The sequence below is a fragment of the Anoplolepis gracilipes genome, chromosome 3, assembly GCF_047496725.1.
Source record: "Anoplolepis gracilipes chromosome 3, ASM4749672v1, whole genome shotgun sequence".
Lineage (NCBI taxonomy): Eukaryota > Metazoa > Arthropoda > Insecta > Hymenoptera > Formicidae > Anoplolepis > Anoplolepis gracilipes.
In genome coordinates this window covers 10,893,906-10,913,180 of record NC_132972.1, presented here as the reverse complement: position 1 = coordinate 10,913,180, position 19,275 = coordinate 10,893,906, and the positions used below count along the sequence as shown (strand labels likewise).

The window sequence follows — 19,275 nt, the reverse complement described above, 5'->3', positions numbered from 1 at the left end:
ACGAATTTCTAGCGAAAGTAGAGCAAACACTGACGTACTGTCGCGTCATAGAATTGTTACGTTTCAACCTCCTATCAGAGTAATTTATCATCATTTTACGTAACAAACGGCAAAAATGTTGAATCGAGATAAATAAATTCTAATTTCTAACAAAAAAAAGAAACAAAATTAACGTCACCCGAGAAATAAATGCATTTAACAAACGGCTAAATGCTCTTTTAGTTGACAAAGAACATTGTATTACTGACTCAGATTACACTTCGATCGATATATGTTCGCCTTCTTCATGGCACAAAGAACAATGGCCTGTTTAAAGCGATATTTCATCTTTTATCTGCATAAGATAGATCATTAACAAATGATTTGTATAGAGATTGGAAAGAACAACATGTGAGATAAATTTTAATTAGTTTATGACATTTTTTACATTCTTTATAAATTTGTCATGGAACTCAATCACATGTAATTCATATGAACAACATATTAGGTAGTATCAATATCTATTATAAACGATTTAAAAAGATAATATTTATATAAAAATTTAATAGAATTCATAAAAATTTTTAAAATTTATATGTATTAAGTCAAATTATGAAGCAAATTATTACAGAATAACATTTAAAGAGATTTAAAATCTCTATTATAATATCTATTAAAATTAACAAGAAATTAATAAATAAATAGAATAGAATGTGATAGTTTAAAAAATTCCTACGGAATCAAGATTGTTCAAAATTACTCTCTTCTGGAATAATGTTTTAAATTAATACTAAACAATAAATTAATAATAAATGAGCTAAGTTAATTCTCTTTTAAAATTATAGTAGATTTATAACCAAATTTACAATATTATAAAATAATATATTGTTGGATAGCATATTTGCACACAATGTTCTAAGTGCTATATTTTATTACAAGAGGCTATTAATATAAATTTTTTTAAAATAAAATATGCACATATACCTATATTTGTACCCATTGCACAACATATATTTGCAATCAGACCTTTATAATATCTTGTTTGCATAGTCAAAAAGATAAAATACATACGTACCAGAACAAAACAATTTTAAAAGAGATGTTTTTGAACTGATGTTGCAAGACATGACAACAAGACGTTTATACATATATAACGGTCTTAATGGTTCCTAATTAGTTCTAATTTTGACGTTAATTACTTCGCTGTGAGAACTAGTCAAGAGAGATATGGCCTCGTCCTTTATCCTAACAAGAAGAGCGTCTTTGTCCAAAGACTAGTACGAACAAAGAGTGACATAGTGAAATTACATCGTTTACCTCAGGGAGCTCCTAAGCTCGCTATTACGTAGAATGTTACATTCTGTTAAAGACCCTTCCATATTTGCTCGTTTAGCATATTAACACATTTTCGAAGGATAACATTCCTCATAAATTTAAACGTCCTAATTATTGTTATTTATTATTATAATCATTCTTTATGTTTTAAAAATACAAAAATTTTAATATAGTTTTAAAGAAGTAATACATGTGTTTAAAATTTGCTTAAAATTGAAATGGTTTTAAAATAAATTCAAAGAAAAGAAAGAAAAACCGCGTAAATCATCTAAATAAAAAAAGGATAATAATTAAATAAAGATGAGTGATATTACATGATTAAATTCATTACACAATATTTTTAAGTTGATTTCTTTAAAATGTGAATTATCTGGTAACGATTCGTTAATTTTCTTGAATTATAGTTTCATTATTATATCTATCAATCAATTTCATGTCAAATGCTATATCCCCTAAATAATTAAAAGCACGAAAAAGTACGTGGTTATATGCCAACGTGTAGAAATAGAAATCATAATAATGAAACGCGTCAGCTGAGACTTTAATTTTTTATCGAAGTTTAATTGACTCTGCGTCGATTATGCTAAATTATTTAAAACATTGTGCGACGCAAGCATCACCGTTTTAGCATGTAAAGTTCTTTCTATTGACGATATAAGTTTATTATTTATTATTATTATAGAATTAAAACAACTGATATTAGATATTTACTAAAAATAAAATGTGCTCTATATTTAAATAATATAGATTCTTAATATCAACATAAAATCAAATACATAAACTAAATCAATAACATAGGAAATGATATTAATTTCTAATATTTATAATATTCTATTGATTTTATCAAATTAGTGAAAATAAAAATAAAAGATAACCAAAAGGAAAATTTTATTTTTAAGACGGTTTTGTAAAGGATTAATTTCTTGTCAGATTTTTAAAAATTTGTAGTAAGATAAGTATACATGATTCATAGTACGAGGAAAAACTTTGACAAAACTTGATAATTTTAAAGCGAAATTTGTGACTTTAACTTTACATTTATATTTAAATTACAAAGTGGCACCAACAACGACCTCAAGGCGAATTTATAAGAATCATGAAGAAGTTCTATTCAACAGCTTAAATATCAAAAGTTTAAGAACTTCCGTTAAATTGTCTCAAACAATTAAGTTTCATAAGCCTTTCGAATTTAGGTCATAGTTCTAAATAGCAGCTGGGTCACTCATTAAGTGACGTTGTTCAACCAATATTGTATATAAAAGAACCATATAGCTACCGTCGTGTATTATACTACGGCTTTGTTTCTTGTCAGCTTAGAGTAATGTAACGTTCGTTGCTTTTATACATATAATGTGCAATGCAATTACTGCGACAAAATCTAGAACCATGTTCATCTTCAGATACAGTGTTTTTATAATTGTTCCTATCTCAATCAATTTTATATGTATCTCAAAGCATCCATAATCTTCTTAGGTTTCCATATTTTTGTCGTTGACTATTATACAGTAGTACCATTAAATAAACACATAACTTTTAATAACGCAATTGCGAGTTATGATCTGGTTACTCGGCGCTATAGATACAAATTAAGGTCAATGCCAATTGCTCATATCAATTGAAAAGCCCATTAAGTTAACAACAAATATCTCATTCTCAATACTTGGAAATAAATTCTAATTTTATATATTCTAATGTATTCTAATTCAAAGAAACTTATATTTTATTCTTTTTGCAAATAAAATTAACAGATATTATTTTTATTTATTCTCGTTATATACCACATATTAAAAATGAAATATAGTATTCAAATTTATATATTATAGCTGGTTTTTTTTTTGTTAGTTACAACAAAATCGTATTGATTTAGTTCGTTATGTCAGGCAGAATTTCAACATATAAGAATAAATTTGCAATTTTATTCCCCTACCTGTTCTGCATCAAACGAGTCAAATTTTTAGGCTATTGGAATAAAACGATTCAGATATAGATGAATGTGAATGAGTAATATAAAAATGGCTATATTCTCAATGCGTAGGCTTGTTAATATCAACTATCAGTAGCGTAGCCAGGGGGGGGGGCTAAGGGGCTCGAGCCCCCCCTCCAAAGATTTCAAGTCTCAGTGACTTTTCTTGAGAAAAGTCTATGAATTTCAGCCATAGAAATATTTTTAGCCCTCCCCCCAAAATCTAAGTCTGGCTATGCCACTGTCAACTATATATATCGTACTCCTACTACGTATCTACGCATCAGCATAATTTGCATCTACGATTTTATGCGATACTTGCCGAAAGATAGAAAATTGTACCGATTACACGACAGTCTCTTTCTAAGTTCTCTTCTCTCTTACTCCAAACTTACCCCAATAGAGCAGATTCCTCGGCAGTGGCTGCTGTCGGCATTCTGTTTCTCTCCCTAAAACAAAATGGCGGCGAATAATCATAGGGCCCGGCCCTACCGGCATATGTCGTGCCTTTATCCCGTCACAACACATAGACAATTTGTAACAACATAAAAGCAATTAGCACATTAAGCAAGCAGCAGAGTCGTATTAGCGTCAATCTACTTTTGCCAGCATTCTAAATTGATTGCGTTAAGAATCGGCTTCTTTTTGTTCTACGATTTGATAATTTCCGGCATTTAGCACATGATCTATTTGAATGTAAAATTACCAGAAAAGATTACCATTTTTTACAGCCAATTAAACCGAGGGCCGTAAATCTCATATTCAGATTGCACTTGAATAAATAGCTCTCTAAGAGAAATCGGGTTAAACTTCGGACTAAAATTAAAGGATAGTACTTTAGTTTTAATGACCTTATGATAAAAAATATCACCTGTTGTTTTAACTAAAGATACGGAATTTTTTTAAATTAACGTTCAATATTGCACACAAGATATTTCAATCTTCGTATTATTTTTAAATTGTCATAAGTAATTAGTAAATACGTTTTACAGTAATTCTAAATTTACTCATATATTACATGCAAAAGTTTTAAACAAAATGTATATTGAAATTCGAAAATTTTGAGACAAATATGTACGAGTTAATGCTTCACATATTCTATTACTTTAAAATCAGAATTTTATTGCAAGTAAAACAATGTTGAGTTATGACGGTTTGATTTTCTGAACTGACATCCGACAGACTCGGATGATGGCACTCGGACCCCTCGATTACTCGCATTTAATCGCCCTTGATCACTCGAGTCAAGAAGCCGGTTCCGCAACGCGCGCGTTTCCGTCGCGCGCCGCGAAGCGACGCGGACGGTCGCAACTCGGGCGTTGCAAGGACAAAGGAAGACAGCCGATTGCATGCATGCAACAGAAATGGTGATAATAATAACATGATAGAAACAACGATAAACCAAGCGGCGATGATGACGATGATTGCAGTCACGCGCAAGACAAAGGGATGCGAGAAGCTAGTTGTTAGTGCGTGCGTGCGAGGTTTTGAAGGGTGCGAGAGGGGAGGGAGGAAATGATTTTTTTTTCAGGTGCCACACAATGTGACTTACCTTTGGTTCGCTTGCCTTCAGCACGAACTGATTAATAGCAGCGCCTTTAACGTCCAATCCTGAAGTTTGTCCGTACTTACTAATCTACTAATCTACTAATCTAAAACAAGATGTTGGCTTTATAGCCGGTTCAATTTATGTACAAGGCAAATTTAAATATTTTCAAACAAAATATTCTACAAAATATTTTACGAAATTATATCTCTCTTTTTTCTTTCAATCTATATATTTATACGTTCAGTTAATTTTTATCTGTATAAATCTGAGATACTCGATATATATCTTTAATGGAAAAATTCAGTAAAATATTTTTGATTATTTACTCGTTTTATATTGGTGTATCATACATGTAGTGCAAACAGCTCGCGTAATCATTGATTTCCGTGAAGAAAACGAACCGTATTTAATAACAGCAGAGGTTGCTAAAGCTGCCGAGGAGTTTGTATCATGCGCGCAAAATTGCGGATAACCTTTTGGTTTGTGGCAGAGTTTAAAGTTGTTAGTTTTCGAAAATGTTAGTTTCAACAAATATACATTAAGTACTTTTGAGCAATATTAAAGCGAACAATCATCGTTAATTATTAAGTAATATTGAATAAAGATGATTAAAATGCAAGCATTTTATGTAGTTATATGACATTGGCAAGTATATTTTTTATTTTTGTTTTGTTTTTTTTTTTTGAATAAAAATATTTTTGACTATTCCATTTCGACACAGTTATCACTTTCGTTGTTAAAGACGGCTATTTTTAATAAATGTATATAATACATATGATGCTGTCAAACATTTGTTTGAGAGAAACGAACGTAATTACATTAATTACGTGTGTCTGAATGTCAAAATGTATAATTTCAAAAGAGAGAAAATGATGTTATATTAAACTATAAAGTTTCACACATATTAAATTTATAAAACACTTTATAAAGTAGAGTCTAAAAATATAAAAAAAGCAGAATTATTATAGAAAATGCGTCTCCGTAAATATTACTTTCAGAGTACATGAGTTTATGTAATGTTCTGAAAAAGAACAGGATCTTGAAAATGGAAGTAGGAAATCAACTTGAGAAGTTGCTGGTCAACGTTCTGGAATAATGCGAATCGTATGGTTCTATTTTTCATGCGAGTAACGACTGGAGAAAGCTATATTTTGCGTATTTGTGGAAGATATTATGATATTCGAATAAAGCATCTTCAAGTCATCATTCTACCTTCAGATTCATAAATCTATAATTTTGCATGTCCTGAAGAGAATTTCTTTTATTCTTACTAAGATTTTAGTATCATCATATGTACTACTCTTATTTTTATTATAACATACGTAATCGTATTGTATAACATTATTATGACTAAAAAGAATATAAAAATATTATTTAATATTTTATCTAGCATTTTATATAACCATACTTTCTATTCTTTATATGTTTCCTCTAATAGATAACTCAATATATTACAATAGAGATGCTTTTAACCAGCTTATAAACATACAACGAAAGTTATGAAACTGCATCGATAGTATTACAATTGATTTCATGAAACCTGTTCGCCATAGTAGCTAACAACAAAAGCACTATAATCATGCCCTGATGTGTCTTCGACCTCGAAGTGCTTGTTGCCCAACTCATTAACAACTTGCGTAAATTACGTATTTTAATAACTTGCATCACTTATTCTATTGTTGATGCATTCACTTTTTAAGTTCAATATCTTTAATATACAATTGAGGCTAACGTATAAACGAGATGAAAAGTTGAATCTTTTTTATATTATTCAAAATAAATTCTTCCACGAATAAATTATAATATGGTCCTTTCATTTGTAAAATTCCAACGTGTTTCCCGCGATTAAAATAAACCAGTAAAACAAGTTGTAAGAATATGCAACTTCTTCCGAGAACGCAATCTTTTTATGAAAATTAAGTTAATAAACTCTACGCAATTCATAATTTGCATAATTTTTCATAAAAGTATGCTAAGTCAGAAGTTACTAATTATCATTGTGATTTTTCTGGAACTGTTACAGAAAAAAGCATTAACTTAATAAACATATTTCATAAGCAATGTGTTTTTCTAAAGTATATTTCTCTTTTCTTTTATAAATTTTATTTTTTATTGTTTATAATGGAATTCTATTTTATTTTGTAACATTAAACATAACATTATTTAATAATTATTGTAATTAATTTTCTGATACAATTGATAAATACCGCAAGATTAAATTGTGCATAATTTAATTCAATGTAATTGAATTTAAAGTTGAAACTTGTATTAAACTGAAGTCGGTAAAATGACAGAATAATTTAACCAAACATATAGATTTGCAAATTAATTCTCATTTTATAAGAAATGACGTATATATAAAATAAAGAAAAAATATATACATAAGTCTTACTTATAAAGAAAATTCAATCTAATGTTTTAATTATAATTGCAAAATTATGTATTCTTAATTTTTTTACATTTTATACACAGATATAAGATAGGTGTAATAAACGATATAATCCAGCAAAAATGTCAGAAATTTTTGACGTTTTTAAATAAACTATATTAGATTCGTAATAAATTATCAGTATTCGAAGGGGCAACTAGATTCGAGATTAAAGAACAGCGACACGATATTCCGCGACCGTATTCCTACCTGCTGACCGGTTTCCCCCATTATTTCCGAACTATGTCACTTAAGGCATTACCTTGAAACAATCGAGATGCTTTCGCGACGGTCCTCGATCAGCGGGTCCTTCTTCCGAATCTCAACCTTTGGCGAAGCGAAGCTAAAAGCCTTCTTGACAGACTCGAGGACGCTCTGGCCGGTAGTCTGTGTCTGCTCGACGATGGTCGTGCTTTTGTAAACGTCTTCGCCCAGGTCACCTAACGACCTGTACGAAGCGCCAATACCTGCCGGCATGGCGTGACCTTTCGTTGTCCTGTCTCGTTCGCGATGTCTCTCACCCGACACGATCTAGTTGATCGTCGTGCTGGTCGAGGATGATGATTCCCGCCGTCCAGGTAGTTGCCCTCTCGGCGAAGAATCGCCTCGAAGGCGCCTGGAGCTGAGGCGTTGCTGCTGCTGATGATAGGCGTGCCCGAAGCCGATATGCCAATATCGCACGTCAAAAAGGCAAACGAACGGCAAAGGAACAAAAGAAAGAAAAAACAAAGATAAGGAGATCCTGTGACGGCGACCGCAGCGCGATTCGAGGCATCGGCAGTCGTTCGATCATGAATGATTATACCGATTTATTTGAGAAATGTTTTAATGAACGATTGCATTAATATCCGAGATTAATTAATAGCAATCAGCATTTTTTTCTTCTTTGATTATAAACAATAATAAGAACTAATCAAAGTGCAATTGATAATTAGATTTTGCAGATAAAAATATGTCGTGTTTGTTCTATCATAATTCCCATTTTTATTAGCAACTAAACTAAGATCAGAGTTTATCACATATAAGAGATAATAAAGTTTTTCCGAAGAAATTTTTTCCTGATAAGTTCTGCAGAGTCAAAGAAATGTAAAGTTAGATATTGTTTATTGACAGATACACAATTTGTTTTTAATTATGTCGCATCCAAAATACTAAATAATCATATATTTTAGTAATAATTTTTAGCAACTTCTCTATAAATTGTAATTAATTAAATTTTGGAGTTTCATAAAATATTTATTTTCTTTATTATTGTAATAGAATATATTTAGCACACGCATATGATACTTTAATAACTCTCCAATTGTATTATTGATTCTCAATTAAAACTACAACTGCAATAAAATTTTATTAGGCACTACAGCAAATGATTATATAAGTTATACGATTCTGTATTTCGAGAAAAGCTTTCAGCTTTCATTATTGTATTTACATTATCGTTTTAATTATATATTGATTGAATTTTTCTATTTATTCTCTCTCTCTCTCTCTCTCTCTCTTTCTCTTGCGTTCTTTTCAACAATTTAATCTTTTTTGCAAGTTTCCACTTTGTGCACAGACACACATATAATTACATGTTATTTTTACAAAAATGTTCGCAACGTATTGCTCGATAATTGCATATAAAATCGTCTGAAAAAAAATTAATTATACAAATGGAATAAATAAAAATAATAGCGCAGCTGCATTAGTTGATTAAATAATTTTTTTATATTATAACTATCTGCAAAATAACAACCTGCATATAACTTTTCTTCTTATCGTATATTTAATACCATGGTATACTGTCTAGTGTAAACAGTTGCAGTCATGTCTCAATTTAAACGTATTCAGAATCTGTGCAAGTATAAAGGAAAAATACAAAGACGCTCCTCTAAACTCAATTTTTAGCATGGATTTTTAGGTACACACAATCGTATTCTGTTTATAAAACTGCATATAAAAACAAATAATTCTGTCGTTCTACCGAAATGAGCAAGCTGCTACTGTTTTCATTGTCACTTTTGCAATATTTGTCAAATCAATGCAGTTTTAATTTACATTTTATAATTTAATTTATTTTCTCGCTCACATGTAATGATATACACGATAATGAACGTACATGTTAATTAATAATTGTAACAGAAATCAATTTAATGTATTTTGAAATATTTTTCTAACAATATATTCAAACGCACAAGAATATGAAAACTCTATTAAATTAGCTTATTTAAAAAAAAAAAAAAATCATTTTTTTAAAAAAGAAACATCTTTCCAATAACTTTTGCTAATAATATAATATTCGATGAAATATATTCATGAAACTGTATTCCAAGTTATATTACGTTTGTGTGTAGAGAAATAGATCAATCGAGAAATATCTAAGCAGAACACGTAGAAGTTCTATGGCGCGTCTGATGTTTTATAATTAGACTTATCTTATTGCACGACTTGATCGAAAAGGTTATTGCCGATGCCTCGCAGAATCGTCCTCGCTAAAATTTAAGAAATGAAGATGGGTGTCACGTAATATGATGATCGACATGAAAATCCATCAATTTCATTGAAAAAAATCATGCATGACGACATGCTACTTAAAACTATTTAATTATGCATTTTCGTGAAACATATTCATAAACAGGAAACGTGCGAACAAGAAACAATATAAACAATGTGTCATGTTTACTTTTAGTGAACTATGTCTAACAGTTAACCAAGCGCGTGCGAATAAAATAAAAGTCAACAAAATAATTTGATTGGTTCTTCGAACCAATATCAGTTGCTGATTGCGAGACTGACGTGAAACGTGACGTAAATTTGTAAGAGAAATAGACAGATACATGCAAAAAAGGGGATTGTATTTGGTAAACAAATTGATATGTATATAAATTCATCTGCGATTAACATCACTTCGTCGATCCATCGATCAAAAGAGACGCGCATTTATATTATATTTTTCTTTTCCTCAATTTTCCGTCGACATCGTTGATAATGATCGATAAGTATACAAGAATTTAGTTTGTTACGCACGAACGTATATCGAATCAATATGGGTGTAACCACTGGGTGTAGCTATTGATCTATATGACGTCCGATAAATTGCAATTCGAAAAAAAACTGATTTAAGCTGGGTTTATATTTAAAGGTTTTTTTATATAACAAATTGCTTCGAAAAAACTTTTGAATAATCACTTTTGGAAACATCGAATTAAACTATTAGTTAGAAAAACAAAATTGTAATTCGCTTTTAAAGAAAATTTTATTTATAAAATGAAAAAGAAAATACGAATATGTCTGTATGTCGCATTAATCTGATATTACGCTCGCGGTCTTCCTGTCAATTATGATTTCCGCTAGTAAAAGAAAAATTATTTCATAACGTGCTACGTGCTACGGGATTATTGTTATGATCATTATTACTGAACGCCACGATTATTGCGCGTTTTATTTAGTAAGCAAAATATTGCAAAGAATTTTTATACGTGAACAATTATTTTAGGATCAAATTTTACAAAAATTTTGTTTCTTTGAAAAATTTATTATTTAATATATTTTAATAATATTATTCAATAATAACTGTGTCTTAAATAGAACAGTATTTATAAAAATTTTCAAAAATTTGGATTCGCATGTATATACTTGTCCGTAAATATCCAAATTTGTCTAATCTGATAATAACATTGACGACATATATAGCTCTTATGTCATTATTAAATTATATTGATAATTATCTGAAACAAAACAAATCGTCAATTTCTTTGCAAAGTAAAAAATATGAAAAAAAGAATATGATGGATGAGTATATGTTCGAGAAAACCTTTTGTTTCAATTTGTCTTATTTTAAGTCAAGCGCGTATCACTTTAGAGCCAAATTCTTCAAATATCGATGGCGCCGAATGCAACTGGATCAGCTGGGAGCTCGACTTGCTTACGGCCTCGCGCCAGCAGACGGGAAATCGATCAGACCAGGACCTTTCCGGGCAAAATATGTATGCATGTCACTGTTGGGGTTCACGCAGTGATCACCAGTCCACCGATGGACTTCCGCGCGCGTGTTGTAAAGCGGGTCCCAGGAGAGACGCGTATTGATTTTTCGCGTAGATACTCGCGTGTAACGTCGGGGTTAACCCCGTTTCTCGACATCTAATTTTTCGTCCGACACTGCCCGACTTGACATCGATTCGAATCGTCCAACTAATTTATTTCATTAAGAAAATTTTAGCATTTATAACATAATATAAACAATATAAATAATTACTCACATTATTCTCAATATTTCTTTTCAATATCTTTGTTATTGATTCTCGGCTGATCCAGACGATTAAGAGTTCTGATTATCAAAAATTATGCCAGTCCTTGATCGTAGCACGATCGAGCGTTTGAGAACATCGATAATATCAGAGGTATAATATTTATTAAAAAGTGTATGTAAAAAAATATATTTGTTAAAAATATTTTATAAAAAATTTAAGAGTATCAATCAATATTAAAGAATGTATTATATAATTGTTTCAAAATGTGCGATTGAAAATTTTATTTAATATATTTTTCTGAGATCATTTAATCTGTCAGATTAATTTACTAGACGGTTGTTAGTAATTGCATAAAGAAATATATTTTTAAATACAAAATTTTCGATTATCGGATTTTTAAAGATTATCACGTTAGACTTGTTAATTCAATTTGTTCTGAAAGCATGCATTTATAAAATAGTAACTGAAAATCATTGATCTGTTCCTTTTCATTATTATGCTCTAATGTGGCTTGAAAGTAAAGCTTGAAACGACAAAGTAAACCTTTATAACGTGCATGCGTTCTTAAGGGGAAGAACTTCTATACTTTAGCGTGTGATATTTTCCATCCAAGATAATAATAAAGACTCAACGGTCAAAGCTGAATTTAACACGAAGCTTTGAAAATAAAGATTAGATAGCTAATCCGATGAGAAATCTTATCCCATCTGACAGTTTATTTTTGTATCTTGTGACTTTTTTCCATCCTGCAACTCACACGTAGCATCGATCCAGACGCTTCGAGCGTCATCAAAGCAGCTGCAAGCTGTTATGTCTGCGATCAGATAACTGTTAAGATAATTGTTGGACGGTGATGGGAATTAAGACGTGTAAGACGGTTTTTGTTTACTTCCCTCTTTTAAGAACAGATGTAAAAGTTCTTTTGAGAATACTAAGAAAAGATTATATCCATTCGATGAAGCAATTTTTATTCTTTTCTAACATTCTAACAATTTGAAACCTTAGGAGACGGAAAATTATGAAACACGTTAAGCATTTAAAAATATTTAAAAGTTATCAATCAATATTTTGTAGATACTAGACTTAAAATGGTCAATACCAACAATGATTGATCCGTGAAAGTTGTCGTTACGTAAATATGATCTATAGATACCGAGTACCCAAGAAGTTTAGGAGTAGGCAGTAATCTTATTCACATGTATCATTCAGACGTTTTTTTTCTGTATATGTAAAACTATGTGTAAAATAGCATCTATTGAATATTTAAATTTATATTTTTTATATATTATATGTTTAAAATTATATTTTTTAAAGAAAATATGAGAACTGATAAAAGACAGAAAGGATTGATCCCTCTACGGATATACATCGCGCTACGTAACAGCGTTATGCTCGATCGAAGACTGGCATCGACCACGTATTATTCCGCGACGTCTAGTTTTTTCTGGGAACGATCGATCGTCCGGTCTAACCCCATTTCCCGTCAGTCGACCGTTTCGCGCCCCGAGGGGACGAATCCGCCTAGGAGGCGACGTTAGCGCGAGATCGTTTCCACGACGTCGTTCACGCGCGATCGATTTAGCGCGTCAGGTTCGACCTTCGTGGTTGCAGCGCCGCATGACTCAACCAAGTTATCACCGACGTCACCGACCGTTCGCAGCTTCTGTCAACGGACGACGACGGCGACGACGGCGACGACGATGAGGTCCGCGTGCGAGAGCGGAACATCGATGCGCGTGACAAGACGCGTGATTACCAACACGATTTCGCGAGCGCGCACAGAAAGATTATCACAGCGCAGCATTCTGATCGATAGGTCGAAGTGATGGAGAGATTTCCGAGGCAGAATGGCAGACAAAGAGAGCCAGGAGGGTGCAGGCGCGTGAAGAGGGTAGGTTCGTCCGGGACTCACCTCTTCCTACGCGAGTTCCGCTGCGGGATCCGAGTGCCGAAGAAGAGTTGCAGCTTTCGCGCGGCCTTTAAACGCGTTCACCACGAGAACCACGGCCTCGCCTTACGATCGCGATAGAGATTGTTCCGTCTTACAGGGAATACGTGCGTAATCGGAACAATCGTAATCCTTATGCGATTTGACAATCGATCCGCGCAGATCGTTCTGCTCGATACGCGCCGACCTTTCGACGTGACGTTACGAGACGTGCCAAGACGAAGCACCACGACGAGACTGGCGTTAAGAAGCGCACGGTGTGCTCAACGATGTTGTACGGTTACTATTGGCCCAAGTGCACGGCTCCAACTACTGGTCAATGGAAATGCGCGTTGCTTTATGCGCGGTATACACCGGATCAAACCAGTTACGGACGGACTGTCGACATCTGGTCATTAGAAAGCGCACCCGCTCTGTTATCCATGTTCAGAATTCTCACTGCGCACGAGAAGCATGAAGCTGACTTTGGCTTACTCGGTCGGTCGATTACCGGGTGAATTTCGAGATAGCATTTCTGAAGATGGTGCCTATAACGCGAGGAACAGCGATTCTCTTGGTTTCAACGACATGACGGAAAACCGAGATATCTAGTGTTGGTATGATATAATTTAAGTGCGCGTTTATGTTAGAAGATGGTGTCAATATGAATTTTTGTATACTACAATTGAACATTTTATTTTAAAGGGGAACTGATCACTATATGAAGCAATTACATCTGCATTCAATCCGTAATAATATAATGTTAATATATATGTATGCTAATAAAATGAATCTTATTATCGGTATTTCTCGTATTTTAAATATTTACTTCTCATTAACTTTTTAATTAAATTTTTACGTCTGTAAATAAACACCATTGCAAGAGATGCTTGATACTCACAGATTATGAATTTTCCAAGAAGATTAAATTTAAATGCAATCGCATTCCTACCTAGCATATTGAATGATGCATTTACAAGAAATTAATCTTATTTAAGTGACTGAACAAACAAGAAAGAATAAATAAATAAAAAATATACATCATTTTCCTATTCGGAAATATATATTCACATCAGTGTACATATGTGCGAATTATTTGTTTGATACTTTGCAATTATTTCGTAACGCTAAATGCATTTCCAGAAATTTAATTCTAAAGTATCATTTTCCATCGTTCATCCCCATCTAAAACTTCCGATTGGCTCTCGTTTACTCTGTTGTTCAAATTAGCCCGCAAGAACTGAAGAGCTGTCTAAGCGATTGTCTCTCGTAATCGAACCGAGTTGAGTAGCAGAAGAATGGAACAAACCGGACCGGAAGAGCTCTCGAGAGAGTTTAAGAGGCGCTACATTTTATGGAATTCACTCGGTGCCGAGCGAGAGAGATTAAATGAGAGGCGGAGGGAGCTACGATGAGATCTTCACGGATGGAATCGGTGCTCTGGAATTGCGGAACGTGCGCCGAGAAGAGAGGGGATTTAAAATCGCGAACCTCTCTATTATCTCTTCCTCTCGACTCTTCTTGACGACACCGCGGAGTAAACGAAGACCTCTTCCATTACGTCCATCTCGGCGACTGTATAATCCGCTTTGTGGATTATTCTAGCGAATCTGTTTTATTTATGTTCGGGGTTAAAAGGATTTTTTTCACGATACACGCGATAATTCAAAGATATGATCACTGTATATCGTTCTGTTATCATTGACATTGTTAAAAAGTTATAATCGATAAATATAAAAATAGCAGGCTTCTCAGAAATTAAATATTCTGTGACATTTGTCTTTTCTTTATTTCTGGATCAAAACGATTTTCTATATTCGCCAGTAACGATAATAGCTATTCTCGATAAAAATTTGACATTTGAAGCATTAGATTCTGTCACCGTTTTATTTAATAACAAGAAATATTATATATAACTCTCTTCATTCTTGTAAATTCAATTATAAATAGTAGATACGATTTAATATTTTAATATCGTTTGTTATTCAATCTTTGACTCATTCATTCTTCACAAATATTTTTACTTTGAAACAGACATTGATTTCGTGTAGATTCATGTTTTAAAAATTTAATGTAAAATATCTAGACTTTGAGTACTCAAAAGAGAACTCGCGATGAAAAGATAACATTACATGTTATGCCAAAACAAGAATACAGATATTCTCCATCTTATAATAACATATAATTCAATAGCGGATTGAATTTTAATTCACATAAAATTATCTCTTGTTAAAGCGACGATTGAAATTCCCTGATTTTTAGGAAACCGTACAATAATTATCTTTGACATATCAAGCTAAGTCAAGAAAGGTATGGAAAAGAGGAGGACAGGAATATCCGGTGCGATCTGACGTATCTTCCGACGATATCCCATACGAATCCCACCGATGTGATATATCGCACCTGAACGCCCATTCTAAACTACCCCTCCTTACCTCACGACCACCACCTTCGAGCTCTAACCTTCGGAATTCTCTCTCTCCACCGGATGATATATATTTTCCCGAGTATATTCATCATGAAAATGTATATTTATGTATATACTTCCGCTAACCCGTCGCTCGGTTATACATACCATATATATTGTTACCACACGTCACCCCCGCGGGTTTTCGTCGGACTTACCGCTGCCCCGTATACGACCGCAAAAGGTGCTTTATAATGCGCACGGAACGTAGCAGACGTATTTTTCCCGTCTATGTCCGCCCGGTATGTTGTATCCCTTCACGACAGAAGAGACCGATCCTTTGTAGAAAAAAACTCGTCGGGCACGGTATTTAGTCTGTCAACCGCTATGACGAATCGTCACAAGGAAGGCCGGCTTTAAAGCTATATGGAACGTACGGTTGTATTCCGTATTTTATAATATTTAGATGCACAGAAAGAGACGCATAAATATAGCTCATGTATAACAAAATTATATTCACTGCACGAACTCTTGCTGATCCACAGCAGAGCTTCTCAAGTTAACAATAGATGACTGGCTAAGGAATATGTAATATTTCAAATTAAAGACAATCGGGTTAAGAAAATACATTACGCGCTTACAATGAAAATATTTACATAAACGTGATAGTAAGGCATATTCCCTTTACTTGTTATTACGACCCACCCATGGGATTTTCACCCTAGAGAAACAGGTGCACAACCGGTCTGAGATACAACGTGCAACGTGTTACGATGCTTTCCCCGTGGGCGCTCTTCGATAAATTCGCCCACAGGATCTTCCTTACGGGACACGAGAGGCGTGCTAGTATGCCATATCAACTGAAGTTCGTTTAAAGTGAAATTTTAGTGAAAATGCAACACCACGAGATATGTACTAAAAAGATGTTCTATCCTCAGGAGCATAATTATAATTCTACAAGATATAGAATGTGTAGCTAATCGTAGATATCAAATTATCGATCAGTAGAGTTTTAATTATTTAATTTATATGTATATATAATTTATGATATTAATATATATATTAATGTTTTATTATCTTTAAGTGATGAGATTACCCGAGAAAAAAATGGTATGATATAGTCAAATATAAATATATATAATTGGTATTGGTATGGTTATGAAAAGATAATATGTCATTTTATATATATGTATATATATATGATAATTATCTTATATGTATAATTAATATCCGAAATTTGACGTGATATGATCTTATCTTTATATAATCATATTCGATTAGATCTATTTTCATATATAATCAGATCTAATCAAAATGATTCGCTCTTAATAAATAATAAAATTAATTAATGTCAATGATAGTGATGATTATATGATGAGAACGATTATGATAATATCGCGCCAAATTTCAGAATTAATTATATATGTATGTTCTAATCTAATATTACTTCAGTTTATTTTTTCTCGAGTACTTATTACTATTGTTTATACTATTGTTAGATAAGTTTTTTATAATTATTCTAATATACAATGCATTTTTTATTTTGTATATGATTGATATTGATGTATTTTTTTTTAATTTGAATTGAGTTAATCTTTTTTATGTCAATCATGTAAAAATTTATTTCAAATTATTGTCAAATTTATATTTCGCAAATAAAAACCGTTGTCAAAAGAATATTGCAAAATGCAAGAATTTAAATAGTTATGGCAAAACGTTGCAGTATCTAACCGAGCTATCGGTCGCGACGTCGTTTCAAACTTTCGTGGAAATTTAATATTAATACGCAATTTTGTTCGCTGTCTTGTACGGGTGCACACGTGTCTCCTAGAATCTAATATTTATATAGATATAACAGGGAGATACAAATGACGATAACGTGCTTCTTTCTCGCCTTCTTAAAGTGTAAAAGATATAGTACTGTTGAGACTTTTCCAGGTTTTTCTTATTTATTACTTCCAATTTTTTTAACTTAACACATATATGATCAAATATTTGTAACTATTAAGTTTTCAAGTTTAAATTAATATATTCAAAAAAATATTTATATATATATATATATATATATATATATATATATATATATATACATATATAAAACATATATACACGCGAATAAAGGAATTAACAGCGTATATTTTATTTATTTATTTATTAATCTGTGCCTTTTTTTTCGGCTTGAGATGGCTTTTTAAGTTCAATGAAGAAATCTTTATTTCTTGCTGGAACAATAGAAATTCGTATATAAATTATTATTCAAACAAAGCTATAGAACATATATTAATAATTACTCATATATATAAATTATATAAAAATATTAAATTTTTTAATTAAATGGTAATAGTATGAGAAAAAAGGGAGAAAAAGAGATATTAGTTTAAATTATTGTTATTATTAAATAAAATTGCAACTTTACACTATAATATAAAATTATATGTATATACATATAATTTTAATCCATTTCTTAATTTCTAAAGCTTTCTTCGTGACAATTTATAATTCACGACAAAAACTTTAAAACAGAAAGTTATTTTATATCGCTTGTCTTAACACATTGCAATATATTTGATGAGAAATATATATAAATATTTTATATAAAACATTATATTTCATGTACAGTCTGTCTAATAAGAGCATGAGCGATAAAACTTTTATCTGAAAACTGTTAAATTAAAATTCTTGAATAATCAGATAATAGGATCCTTCTTGCAAAGCATCCTTCCTATAACCCATTATGGATAAAGATTCAGTTACTCTAACTGGCTTCGTGAAAAAATGTATTTAAATATGTACATAGCATATTTAAATACATTAAACGATAAATTGCCTGTTAGTATCACTCGACGCAAAATCAATTAAAAACGTTCGAGGAAATATGAAACTAAAACTTCATAGGAAAAGATATAAAAAGGATAGAAATAATTAATTGAAAAAAATGAATTCAGCAGATTCTTTTGACATAGAAAATTCTTACCTTGAGAAGATTTATAATACGTCAATTTCTTAAAAATCTATCTAAGAAATTATAAAGAAATACCACAATTATTGATAACAATAGAAACTAGACTTATCAATATAAATTTTCAATATATGAGAGCGTCGTAATACTAATTGAGTTTAAATTTAATATATATGTAATTTTTTTATTTTATAATGAGCTTCGAAATTATGTCGATTACGCTTTTATTAGATAGATTGTCTTTTACATAAATGTATTTTTTTACTTTACTTTTTTACAATATATATGCAATTATAAATAAAATATCCTAAGTTTTGTTGCACATTATAGTTTGAATGTTAATTTTAGGCTTTAAAAAAAATTAAAAGCAGTGACACTCATGAAAATCAAATTATGTGTTTCATAATTATATTATGAAACAGATTATGAACAAAGCTTCAGCCATCGCACGCTCACCGGCAAAAAGATACGCCGCATTTTCTTATTCTATATTTCC

The 19,275-nt window shown here is 31.6% G+C and overlaps 1 protein-coding gene and 1 long non-coding RNA gene across 9 annotated transcripts in view; one reads left to right on the top strand and one right to left on the bottom strand.

Annotated features, from left to right (window-relative positions):
• Mesk2 (misexpression suppressor of KSR 2) overlaps window positions 1-13,734 on the bottom strand; it is a 35,066-nt gene extending 21,332 nt beyond the window's left edge. For 2 of the 7 annotated variants that reach the window (XM_072888687.1, XM_072888689.1), the window contains exons 1-3: window positions 13,399-13,733; window positions 7,517-7,893; window positions 3,673-3,726 (exon numbers count right to left, since the gene is read on the bottom strand). In XM_072888687.1, the coding sequence (XP_072744788.1) occupies window positions 3,673-3,726; window positions 7,517-7,731 (269 nt within the window). In that variant the 5' untranslated portion in view covers window positions 7,732-7,893; window positions 13,399-13,733. Of the gene's footprint in view, window positions 1-3,672; window positions 3,727-7,516; window positions 7,894-13,398 lie in introns of all 7 variants that reach the window. The other 5 variants (XR_012046371.1, XM_072888688.1, XM_072888690.1 and 2 more) reach the window with 5 other exon arrangements.
• The window catches only part of LOC140664014 (uncharacterized), a 71,892-nt gene that overhangs the window by 24,486 nt on the left and 28,131 nt on the right, over window positions 1-19,275 (top strand). The gene's annotated exons all lie outside the window — the stretch shown is intronic.